Here is a 13122-nt window from a genome sequence, read left to right as displayed (position 1 = left end):
GAGTTTGATCTTTTAGTGTAACAATTTCAGGTTAGACATTTGGCTATGCTTTTTCCAATTTTTCATTCATGTTATGACTTGGTTAAGGCTTTCTGTCTTAAAGGGGTTCTCGTTTTTAGTTTATCAGGTCTATCAGTTTTCTTGTGAGTTATGAGTCCTATTTATAGAGCCCCTTCCATTTTTCAAGATTTAAATTTTTTCTCCCATATTTTTTCTAGATTTTTAAAATTTTTATTTATAAAATGGAAATATTGACAAGACCATAGGATAAGAGGGGTACAATTCCATACAATTCCCACCTCCAGAGCTCCATATCCCATCCTCTCCAATGATAGCTTCCCTATTCTTCATCCCTCTGGAAGTATGGACCCAGGATCATTGTGGGGTGCAGAAGGTGGAAGGTCTGGCTTCTGTAATCGCTTCCTCACCGAACATGGTGTTGGCAGGTGGATCCATACTCCCAGCCTGTCTCTCTCTTTTCCTAGTGGGGCAGGGCTCTGGGGAAGTGGGGCTCCAAGACACATGATGGGGGTCATCTGCCCAAGGAAGTCGGGTTAGCATCATGGTAGCATCTGGAACCTGGTGGCTGAAAAGAGAAGATAGAAAGTGAAACAAATTGTTGATTAATCATGAACCTAAAGGCTGGAATATTGCAGATGAAGTTTTGGAAAAAGCTAGTAGGTCTATTCCAGAAGGCCCTTCCTTGACTTCACTAGTTTTTTCCTGTGCCTGGTATCTAATATGCAGGTGACTTAAGTTACTGTCTGGGGGAATGGTGTCATAGTCAGAAAAAGGACCAGAAAGCTGCTCAGGGCAGAGAGTAGCTCCCAAATATGGGAGAGTGTATAAACATTGTTGACTGTAGCCTATGTAACCTCTGCATTTTCTAGATTTTTTTTTTTGGTGTCATTTGTGTTTACATTTTTGTCTAAGTCCAAATTTTCTCTTGGGAGAAACTAGAAACAGTGTAACAACTCTCATATTTTTTATTCTGTGGCATATATTTTAAAGTTTGTCTACAGACATGTTGGTACCACAGTCCATATGGCTTCTGCCTTTGGTGTCATTTTAGGCATTTTCTGCATACTCTTCTTTTTCTCCTGTTTTTGGTACATTTTATATTTAATTGTTTTGGAGCTAGGGCATTGAGCTTGCACAGTTTCACTACTACAAGCCACATTCACATTCACATTCGCCTTCAGATAGAAAAGCCTGGGGCCAGACAGTGGCTCAGCTGGCTAAGCACGTTACAGCGTGCAAGGCCTCAGGTTTGAGGAGGGAAGCTCCACAAGCAATGAAGCAGGGCTGCAGGTGTCTCTCCCTATGTCCCCCTCCCGCTCTCAATTTCTCTCTGTCTCTATTCAGTCGGTAAGTAAGTTCCTCCAAGACAAGATACAAAGAAGATCACCACAGTATCTGAGCTGCTTCTGGTGCTCTCTGATGTGCAGCCAAGGTTTGCACGTGGACTATGTGCATGGTAGGGCATGGTGTTCACCCTACCCGGTGAGCAGTCTCTCTATCCCCTGTATGTTTTTATACCGTCAATCCACCTCCTTGCAGCCTTTTTTTTTTTTTTGATAGGACAGAGAAATTGGGAGGGGAGAAGGAGAGAGAGAGAGAGACATCTGCAGTACCTGCTTCTCACATGAAGTGTCTCCCCTGCAGGTGAGCAGTGAGGGCCCGAACCTGGGTCCTTGTGCATGGTAACATGCGCTTAACTAGGTTCACCGCCGTCCAGCCCCTCCCTGTATTTCAGTCCTTAGTGAACATGAAAGGTGCCTTAACAGGCAGGGAGTTGGCGCCAGGTTTCTTCCCACCCCCAGCCATCCCCCCCCCATCTCACCACGACACCAGAGCCTCCTGCACGCACAGTTCTCTGCTCATGGACACGTTAGTTTTTCACTCTCACTTGGGTTGGTGGGGGAGAATGACAAAGCACAGCACTCCTCCGCTGTGCTGTCAGCTGGGCTTAGCCTGCACCACGGAGTTCCTCTGCGGTGCCCGCCGGGCTGTGAAGGCAGGACCTGTGTGCGGTCAAGTTCACGTTCTCCCTGTGATCATTCTCCGGCCTCCCGTCACCAAATTGATTTTCTATTTAACCATCATCCCACCGTTTATTGAATCATTTTCTCACAATTATCAATTACCATCTTTGATATTTTCAGATTTTAATATAATCACAATTTTTTAATTTTAAATATTTGATAGGACAAAAAAATTGAAAGAGGAAGTGGAGATAGAGATGGAGAGAAAAAGGCATCTACAGCACTGCTTCACTCATGAAGTATCCCCCTTGCAGCTAGGGACTGGGGGATTGAACCCAGGTCTTTGTATATGGTAGCACATGCATTCAACAAGCAGTACTGTTGGGAAATTGTGCAGATGTGGTCGAGCTTGGCAGGGCCCACAAACCATCCTATTTCCATGCTAGTATTATTATCTACATATCAATCTTTTGCTTTGTCTTACATATCATTAAAAGTCTCCCTCCTAAGTCCCCACAGGGTATTGCTAGTTCCCGCCAACTGAATCCCTGGCAACGGTTGCTAGGGAGGCCACCACCATTTCCAGCCCCTCCCACTTAATGGTATGGTACAAGCCACTTCATTTCTGGTCTCTCTCTTCAGTGCCCCGACATAGAGGAGGTCAGGCATGCAGACCAGGAGGTGGATGCCGGCCATTGCAGTTGGCTCCACATGGCTTAACCCACTACACTCACACCTGACTCTGGGGCTCCCACATGAATAAAGATTTGTACCACTACCGCCACAAGCTTGGTTCCTGGATCATCTCTTCCACCCGTGACGCTAACCTGGCACAGTACCACCATCCTACACTATTTTCAAAAATTTTATATATCTATATATACATATAGATATATACACAATTACATCTTTTATTTCATTGATTCCTCAGAGACTTATCACTGCCTTAGTATTATTTTAAAGTTTAAAATAGTACGGTTTACTTTTTTAAATCTAAGATATATTACAGATTTTAAATATTTTTGATTGTTTCTATATTCTGCATTCACATTTAGTTTTTGTTTTTATTTTTTTTTTAAATGTTTGCTTGGGCCAACTAACATCTTAACTTGTTAATGGTCTCATCTGGGAACATGATAATATCTTCCTATCTTGTTAATATTTCCTATTAGAGGACTTTATAGTATGTATAGTAAGTGCTATTGTAAAAGGTGGTTGCATACTTTTTAAAGGGCTACAGAGATACAAAGTAACATGTTAAATTATTATCTATAAGCGTTCAAGTTCTGAGTGATTGGGGGTTTATTATTTTGGGGCCTGTCTTTTCAAGAGTTAATATTTGAGCATGTTTAACTCTTTACAATTAAGACAACATAGTTCCCAAAGCCCTTGATTGTGAAATGTTGCAACTAAATGTTTCTAATAAAAAGCACATCTATGTTCATAAATACCACCTCAAAATAAAAATCACTCCAAGTTTTTCTGAAGTCAGTATTTAGGTGTTTGGGTTTTTTTTGTTGTTGTTGTTGTTGTTGCCTCCAGGGTTATCACTGGGGCTCGGTGCCTGCGCTACAAATCCACTGCTCCTGGAGGCCATTTTTCCCATTTTTTTGCCCTTCTTCTTCTAGCGTTTGCCCTTCTTCCGTAGCCAGTCACCAGCGTCAGGTGGAGCCTGATGTAAAGTTTCGAGACCTCCTTTGAATCTGGAGAGGTGGCAGTCGTTGACTATGTGGGTCATAGTCTGTCTGGAGCCGCAGGGGCAGTTCGGGTCATCTCTGGCTCCCCAGCGATGGAACATAGCGGCGCACCGGCCATGGCCTGTTCGATAGCGATTGAGGAGGGCCCGATCATAACGTGCTAGGTCAAAGCCGGGTTGACGCTCGCAGGGGTTGCCCTTATTTATCATTATTGTTACTGCCGTCGTCGTTGGATAGGACAGAGAGAAATCGAGAAAGATGGGGAAGATCGGGGAGAGAGACACCTGCAGACCTGCTTCACCACTTGTGGAGAGACCTCGCCCCTGCAGGTGGGGAGCCAGGCTCGAACTGGGATCTTTAAGTATTTAGTATTTTAAATACTACAGGGTTGTTTTCCCAGTTCTTAACCTGTAGTACATTTGAATAGCTACAGTAAGCCTCACTGGCTAACTGAGATGGAATACTCACTTGTGCTTTCTCCCCATAATCTCTTTACAGTGCAAACTTTTAGACAAGGTGACTATTAAAGAAGAAAAGGAAAATACTGATGAATTTAGCAGAAGGTCGGTGACTTTTAATTACACAACTTGAAAATAGGCATCCATGTAGTTTGTGTCTTGGGTATATAACTTATTCTCTATTGCTTTCATGAGAATTGACTCAGTAATGTAGCAAGTCTAGCTAGCTGTAAGGGATACTATTGGGTTGTCGGAAAAGTCCTGATGTATTTTTCTATGCAAAAATGCATCATGACTTTTCTGGCCACCCAATATAAATTACCTTCAAACTTCCACTAAGATTTTTAAACCATTGACAATTTTGAGGAATGATAAAAAAGAAAAGCATATGTGTGACAGACGAAGTGGACGAAGTCACTTGAGCATTGCACTTTGCAGAAATCTTAACTGCTGTGCATGGTACTGAGAGGTATAGTATACTCACTAGAATATGTGCAGCTTCCAGGCTTGGAGCTGGAAATCATTTCATCCGTTCCTCGCCTGTTTTACTGTTGAGATAAACTCAGGTCAAGGGACAGATAATGTTCAAGTCCTTTAATACTAATACAGCAGTTTTCAAAAAGTGACCCACAGGGGCGGGGATAGAGAGCATAATGGTTCTGCAAAGAGGCTGTCGTGCCTGAGGCTCCGAAGTCCCAGGTTCAGTCCCCTGCACCACCATAAACCAGAGTTGAGTAAGGCTCTGGAAGGAAAAATTAAAAAAAAAAAAAAAAAGTGACTCAGAGTAGCAGCATTAGGTGGGGACTTACTAGAAGGTTTTGCCTCTGCCCTGTTGAATCACAAGCTCTGGAGATAGGACCAGTCCGTTTGCACAGGATCACTAGTTTGTTTTTATGCATATGCTCAGTGTAAGGGAAAGGCCCCATGAGAATTAAATGGACTCAGGACACCAGTACTATCATGTCCAGTTGCATATCTTAAAGAAATAAGCTTAGCGTTTTAAAAGCATTTCACTTACAAACTCAGGTCTTAATCGAGAGTATGACGTTGGTCAGGTTTTCTGAGATCTTAATATAAAAAAGTCAAATTAGCTCTTGCTGCCCAGGTTGCTTCTAAACCCTACCTCAGGTTACTAACTACCTTAACTGTAGACAAGTTACTTACTACCTTGCCATCAGCTTCTGTCACCAGCCAGGTATCAAAGAATTTTACCAGATTGTCTTTCACAGCTATAAAAGTTCGTGATTCAGGGCCAGGCAGTGACATACCAGGTTAAGCACACATAGTACGAAGCACAAGGTTCCTGGTTTGAGTCCCCACTCCCCACAATCTGGGGTGTCACTTCACAAACAGTGAAGCAGGTCTGCTAGTGTCACTGTCTCCGTTTCTATTTTCTCCTCCCCTCTCAATTTCTCCCTGGCCTATCCTCTAAAAAACAAAAAATGGCCACCTGGAGCAATGGATTCGTAGTGCCAAGACCTAGCAATAACCTTGGAGGCAAAAATAGTAATAATAAAATAAATAAAATAAAATTTCATAATTTCTGTCACTGTTATGTTACTTCTTTTATTTGATTGTGTTGGAGACAGTTATGTTGATTGCACAATAAATGATGCCCCAAGTTAGGAAGCAGATGCCGTGTGTGTGTGTGTGTGTGTGTGTGTGTGTGTGTGTATGTGTGTGTGTGTGTGTTTGTGTGTGTGTCCATCCAGAGCACCACTCATCTCTGACAACTGCCGGTGTGTGTGTGTGTGTGTGTGTGTGTGTGTGTATGTGTGTGTGTGTGTCCAGAGCACCACTCATCTCTGACAACTGCTGGTGTCAGGAGATCAAACCTGGGACCTTCACATGGCAAGCCCTGTGTGCTTCCACTGTTCTATCTCCTCATCCCTTATTTTATGTTTACTTTTAAAACTTGATCAGTACTACTATAAATGTCAAATGTTAGAGTTGTGGGGTCTGTCTTACTATTTTTACTGTCCTCTAGCCCAAGTAAAAAAATATTAGTAAAATTGTTTTTAAGGTAAAATGGATCCAGAGTGAGGATATAAATCCTTCTTGTAAAAGAAAGTAACTGTGTCTGCTAGTCAGCTCCTCCTGACCCTCCTAGGGCTCCTATCCTAGCTAAGTGAACACTAGATAGTTCCGTAGGCTCTCACATATTAGTCAAAGCTATTTAAAGCAGCAGGCCAGAACATGCATTCCTACCTCCTGTCCAAAGTAAGCTCTCCAGGGCATATACGAGTGAATTCACTGTGTGCCCTTGTCAGTAACTTATAACTCTGGTTCCACTACACTATCAGGAGAATGATTGTACGGTCTTCTCTGCAGAGCAATCATGCTATCTCCTCAGCCCGAGTACAGTCTTTTCTGAATTGAAAGCTTTTGTCTGACATGATCACGACTGTGTTGCACTAGCTTTAAGCCCACTGCCCCCTTAGTCATTTGACAGGTACTGGATTTCTAGTCATGAAGGGAAAAGCAACACGATGTAAATGCTAGAGCATCATATGTGGTGGTGCGTGTGGCACAGTGTGCCGCGTGCACAGCAGGAAGTTACCTTGCTTGTTGATTCTTGCTTATTCAGTGTTTTTGGATTCACATTCTGATCTTGGTTTTTCTGCTCATACAGCAAAGGTTCTAAAAATGCAGAGATTCTGGTTGGTGAATATCAGATAGCAGCGCTGGGCCCCAAACCTTTGTGCTTGTCAGTGTCACCTTTGAACCTAAGTGCTCATCAAGAAGACACGTGGCTGAAGCCCTGGATGAATGGTACTATTTTCTTAATAGAGTTACATTGTCTTTGATAATACAGGGACTGTAATAATTCCTTTCACCAAAACTGAAAAGGTAGGAGAAGCACAACAAGCACAGAATATGATAAAATCAAGTTTGTGTGCCTTAGTATTTCTGACAGAAGAGTTTCTGAGAACCATGAGTTTATGTGGTAGTGGTAGGCAGGTAAATTACAAGTTATACCTACAATACTCTGATTTCAGTTGAATAGAGCTTTTGTAATTTAAAAGTATGTAAAATTTTAAACAAAATAAGCTAGGTTGAGAATAAGGTTAGAAACAATAGACTTCCTTTGTGTATCTCATAACTAACTTCTCTGTACCTTTCCATTAGTGGCTTCATGCCCTCTGCTCGCAAGTACCATGGCAACTCCCTGACACTCATGTGTTTTCTCTTGAAATACCTTAAGAGTTTGTATAGTGAGAAGCACTGCAAAGCTGTATAGCACAAACTTCAGCTTGTTCCAGACTCTGTATCTCCATACTGCCAACTAAAGCATGAAATCACCTAAAACACTTGATCTTTAGAAAAAATGTGATGTCCTTAATATTATTATTATTGCCTCCAGGGTTATTGCTGGGACTCAGTGCCTGCACTACAAATCCACTGCTCCTGGAGGCTATTTTTCCCTTTCTGTTAAATACTCTCCCCACCTCGGGCTAGGTCCTCTTCTGCTATCATGCACTAGGACCTGAAAGCTGGGGCCACACACTCCCATCCTTCCCAGTACCCTTTGCTGTGGTGCAATATACCAAACTCACTCCAAGTTCTCCTTTGTATTTTTACTTTCTGTTCTTATTTCATAAATTCTGCCCATGAGTAAGATCATCCCATATTCATCCTTCTCTTTCTGACTTATCTCAGCATGATCCCTTCAAGCTGTATCCAACATGAGATGAAAATGATTGAATAATAGTCCATTGTGAATATATATATATATATATATATATATATATATATATATATATATATATATTCCCACAACTTTCTTAGCCACTCATTTGTTAGATGTCTAGGTTGCTTCCAGGTTTGGGTTATTACAAATTGTGCTGCTCTTCAACATTTGTTGTTACTGTCCTTTCTGATGTGTGACATTCTCACAGGAGCGAAGTGGTATCTCACTGTTCTCTTTGTTTACATTTCTCTAACAATGATGTGGACCATTTTTTCATATGTCTGTTGGCCTTTTGGATCTGTGGTAAATGTTATTTTCCTATCCTCCCCCCATGGGGTTGTTTGGGTTTTTGCTCCTGACTTTGGTGAGCTCTTTATTTATTTTGGTTACCAGACTTTTGTCTGATGTGCGGCATATAAACGTTCCTCCCATTGTATAAGGAGTCTTTCTGTTTGGGCGGTGGCTCGTATTGCCAAACAAGCTTTTCAATTCGGTGAAGTCCCATTGGATTTTTTGTTTGTTTTCCTTGTGATTGGACTTGAATCATAAAAGATGCCACTAAAATTTAGATGGAAAAAAGTCCTCTAAATATTTGATCGTTCCTAATCGAACATCCAAGTCCTTGATCCATTTAGATTTTACTTTTGTGTCTGGAGAAATATAAGTGTTCAGTTTTATTCTTCTCTACATTTCAAACCAATTTTCCCAGCACAATTTATTAAATAAACTCTCCTTTCTCCATTTAATATTTTGAGCCCCCTTGTCAAAAATTACATGTCCATAAATGTGGGTGGTGTTTCTTTTCTTTTTTTTAATTTATTTTTTATTTAAGAAAGGATAAATTAACAAAACCATAGGGTAGGAGGGGTACAACTCCACACAATTCCCACCACCCAATCTCCATATCCTGTCCCCTCCCCTGATAGCTTTCCCACTCTCTATCCCTCTGGGAGCACGGACCCAGAGTCATTGTGGGATGCAGAAGGTAGAGGTCTGGCTTCTGTAATTGCTTCCCCGATGAACATGGACGTTGACAGGTCGGTCCATACTCCCAGCCTGTCTCTCTCTTCCCCTAGTAGGGTGGGTCTCTGGGGAAGCGGAGCTCCAGGACATATTGGTGGGGTCTTCAGTCCAGGGAAGCCTGGCCGGCATCCTGGTGGCATCTGGAACCTGGTGTCTGAAAAGAGAGTTAACATACAAAGCCAAACAAATTGTTGAGCAATCATGGACCCAAAGGTTGGAATAGTGGAGAGGAAGTGTTAGGGGGGTACTCACTGCAAACTCTAGTATACTTCTGCTTTCAGGTATATATTTTGCACTAGTTTATGGATACGTGTGAACATATGCTCTCTCTCACAGAACCTGGTCTCTCTCACAGAACCTGGTCTATATCTAGGTGTGGGTGGTGTTTCTTTAAGACTACTAACAGGCAGTAGTGCAGTGGGTTAAGCGCACATGGCGCAAAGTGCAAGGACCGGCATAAGGATCCTGGTTCCAGCCCCCAGCACCCCACCTGCGGGGGTGGGAGGGGTTGCTTCACAGGTGGTGAAGCAGGTCTGCAGGTGTCTTTCTCTCCCCCTCTCTGTCTTCCTTCCTCTCTCCATTTCTCTCTCTCCTATCCAACAATGATGGCATCAATAACAATAATAGCTACAGCAATAAAAAGGAAAATAAATTTAAAAATTTAAAAAAAAATAGTGCTGAAAGACTACTAACTCAGGTTAGGATCACAGTTTTTTGTTTTTTGTTTTTTTTTTTACCCCATTTAAACCACCTGTAAGGCCTGTTTTCAAATACAGTCACAGGAGTTAGACTTCAGCATGTGAATTTGGGGTGGGACAGAAGGACAGTTGAGTCCACAGCACCAGGTTGGTGTAACTGATCACTGAATGCAAGGCTCAGCACTGCCAGATAGAGCCTTGAGGGAACTAGCACTGTGTAGTCTCGTAAATTTTAATTAAAAAAAAAAAAAACAGCTTGGGTGGAAGATAGATAGCATAATGGTTATGCAAACAGACTCTCATGCCTGAGGCTCCAAAGTTCCTGGTTCAATCCCCTGCACCACCATAAGCCAGAGCTGAACAGTGCTCTGTTAAAAAAAAAAAAAAAAAAAAACAGCTTATAGGGAATGTGCATATTTTAAACTTAGGTCAAAAATACTTAAGCACTTGAAGTGCAGGGAAAAAAATCTATTTCATGGGGATACATCATGATACTAATCTTGTGACATGAGCATGAATCGTCCAAAGTGAGTTTAGGATTGACAGCCTGTTTCACTGCTATGCTGGAGTGTAATGGCATTTTCAATCATTTCTAGATTACAGATATCCAGGAAGCCAGTCTGTCCTCAAGCTGCAGAATCCTGAAGCTGGTGAAATATTTAAGAGGGGGAAAAATGCATCGGTGAGCTCTCAAAAAAAAAAGACACCTGAGTCAATAGCATTTAGTCTGAGCCTCTTTGGTGTTATTCCCTATCAACACATTTTCAATGAATAGTCCCAGATACAAGAGGAATCTTTGAGTGGAAGTTGGTACTAAGAAACAAACAAAGTAGTGCTTCAAAAGGTAGCCTTATCTGCATAAGAGGTTGCAAGCAGAAAAGTGGGACTCTCCAGAAAGGGAGGAATGAATGGCTCCCTGTGATGGAGGAGTCCTCTAACAATATGAAACAGTTAGGAGTAAATACAGATTTGATTCCACCATTGGCCTGTTTCTCTTTATCAGTCTTTCAAGAGAACTGGGTTTTAACAAATGCATCTGAAGTGTGGTACATGTTCTAAGAGAAGTTTTTATAAAAGTGAAAATGATAAGTTTACCAAAAGGAATATGTAAGCTTTTAAAAATATGTAAAATGCCCACAACTTTGGGGCATTTTATACTAAAGGAAATTGTAAAGATTTAAACAAATCCATTTCAGTTGAATTCTTTATATATCAGTTGCTTAGAATTTTATATTTATCATGTAAGCAGGGAATCTGTCTTGATAGCATTTGGGATTAGAACTGGTTGCTTCAAGTACTTTCTGCTTGATGTAAATAGCTTGCAATTAATACAGAAAGGGAATTTGTCTAATTTTCTAGGTGTTCCAGAAGCCCCTCGGTTTGCTGATACCTCACAGATACTGCAGATTTCATTTTAATACATTACGTGGCTGTGAGCGATCACAGTGCAAGTTTGCTCATGTGCCTGAGCAAGGGGATGAGAAGGTAAAATTTAATAGTTGAAATATTACGAAATCTTCATTCAGTCCTAGGAACATGGCTGAGCTGTATCTGGGTTTTGTGTGTTAATATATGGAGCCACACAATCTGCATTTTATTTATGAATCCTTTTGCTTAGTATTTCTGAGATTAATCGTAATGATTTTGCTTTATTACAAATGTGTCTTTCTCATTGTTATGTAATACTAAATATTACGTGCATATATCAGAATTTACTGGGTTGTCAGAAAAGTCATGACACATTTTTACATAGAAAGATATGTCACAGCTTTTCTGACAGCCCAATATTGATTCATAGAAAAATGTTTTTAGACACCTGGATCATTTCTAACCTTGGTTCTTAGGACAGTGATACTTTCAGTGTCCTTTAGTATCTCTTTTGTAGAATATACATACATATTCTGATTGTACGTAACACTGGAATTTCTGGGTGACAAGGTCTGCATATATATGTTCGACTTTAATAGGCGTGGGCACACAAATTCCCAAAATGACTTACCAGATTATGCCCTAAGCAGGAATATTGAAGTGATCTGACTGCTCTTCATCCAAATGAGTATTATTATAAGTCTTTACTTTTAAAAAATTTTGATGGATGGTGAGTAATGATCTTCCCTGATTACTGATGAAGATGAACCTCTTTCAAAATGCTATTTTAGAAATATCTTAAGTATTTCTATTATGTGATTGTTTTTTCTTGTCCATCTTAAGAATTTGTATATGATCTGTGAACAATTTATTTGTTGGATATGTGTATACATATGTATTTCAGATACCTTTGAATACTTACAAGTTGCAGTGGTATCTGATAAGCAGAATACTTTAATGTTACATACTCCAATTCCATCAGTTTTTTCCTCTAGTATTGTTAGTTACATCCTGTTAATGAAATCTTTGCCAAGATCATTAAGGTATTAATATTCCTTTAAAAGTTCTCTTTTGTTTTTGCACTTGTTTATGATGTCAGAAGGTTGAGACACGTACTTTCTCCAAGTCAGCTGCCACTACCTTTTCCCACTGCACCCAGTGTCACCATGTCGGATATCGTCTGATTATGTGAGCGGGTCTATTTCTGGCTTCTCTGTTCTGATGCATTAGTCAGTGTTTATTCTTGTTGTAGTAAATAGTTATTTTTAAATGACCTATATTATTTTTTATAATATTCAAGTATTTCCTTTTCCCAGTTGCTTGCTAATCTTAACTTTGTTTCTTTGACTAAATTTCCTTAAGTAAGGTTTCTGTTATGCACTCAGTATTTCATATGGTAATCTACTGTCAATTTCTTCATCTAGTGCTTGAAGTTTACTTTAAGAAATTATAATAAAGAAGATAGATTTGAAGTTTTGGTAATTGTATGTATTTCATAACTTCTATAGGTTTGCATGGATGTGCTTAAGAAATATATAAGTATCGATGAGATGTGCTTGCTACAACGTGCAGGTATGAGGCAAAGAAATCCGTGTAAAGCAATATGTTGTCTTAAAATTTGGAAGTAGAGTAGTCCTGGAGGTGGCGCAGTGGCTAGGCAATAAACTCTCAAGCATGAGGTCCTGAGTTCGATCCCCGGCAGCACATGTACCAGAGTGATGGCTGGTTCTTTCTCTCCTATCTTTCTCATGAATAAATAAATTCTAAAAAAAAAAAAAAAATGCAGAAGTAGAGTATTTTAACGTGAAAACTAGAGGCAGGTGGTGGTGTACTTATTACCATGGTTTAAAAACCAGATTCATACCTCCAATCCCCACCTACAGCAGGAAAGCTTCACAAGCAATGGAGCAGTGCCACAGATGTCTCTCCTCTCTACTCCTCTCCCCTTTATTTCTCACCCTCTATGGAAAGAAGAAAGATTTTCTTAAAATAGCCAGTGGAGCAATGTCACAGGTGTCTCTCCTCTCTACTCCTCTCCCCTTTATTTCTCACCCTCTATGGAAAGAAGAAAGATTTTCTTAAAATAGCCAGTGGGGGGTTGTGGACTCCTCATGCAGATTTCAAGCAAAGCAATAAAGATGGTAGGGGAGAAAAATGGACGTATGAAAACTGAGTTCATAGACTGACTCTGTGTGGCCCTAG

The 13122-nt window shown here is 40.6% G+C and overlaps 2 protein-coding genes across 8 annotated transcripts in view; one reads left to right on the top strand and one right to left on the bottom strand.

The window, feature by feature from the left end:
- ZNF445 (zinc finger protein 445) overlaps positions 1-13122 on the bottom strand; it is a 286584-nt gene that overhangs the window by 159942 nt on the left and 113520 nt on the right. The gene's annotated exons all lie outside the window — the stretch shown is intronic.
- The window catches only part of TOPAZ1 (testis and ovary specific TOPAZ 1), a 66872-nt gene that overhangs the window by 19254 nt on the left and 34496 nt on the right, over positions 1-13122 (top strand). For all 6 annotated transcript variants that reach the window (XM_060204845.1, XM_060204847.1, XM_060204846.1 and 3 more), the window contains 5 exons: positions 4181-4245; positions 6773-6912; positions 10149-10234; positions 10912-11037; positions 12429-12492. In XM_060204845.1, coding sequence (XP_060060828.1) covers positions 4181-4245; positions 6773-6912; positions 10149-10234; positions 10912-11037; positions 12429-12492 — 481 coding nt within the window. The remainder of the gene's footprint in view (positions 1-4180; positions 4246-6772; positions 6913-10148; positions 10235-10911; positions 11038-12428; positions 12493-13122) is intronic.

Source organism: Erinaceus europaeus, chromosome 12, assembly GCF_950295315.1.
Source record: "Erinaceus europaeus chromosome 12, mEriEur2.1, whole genome shotgun sequence".
NCBI lineage: Eukaryota > Metazoa > Chordata > Mammalia > Eulipotyphla > Erinaceidae > Erinaceus > Erinaceus europaeus.
This window is presented reverse-complemented; position numbering and strand designations above follow the sequence as displayed.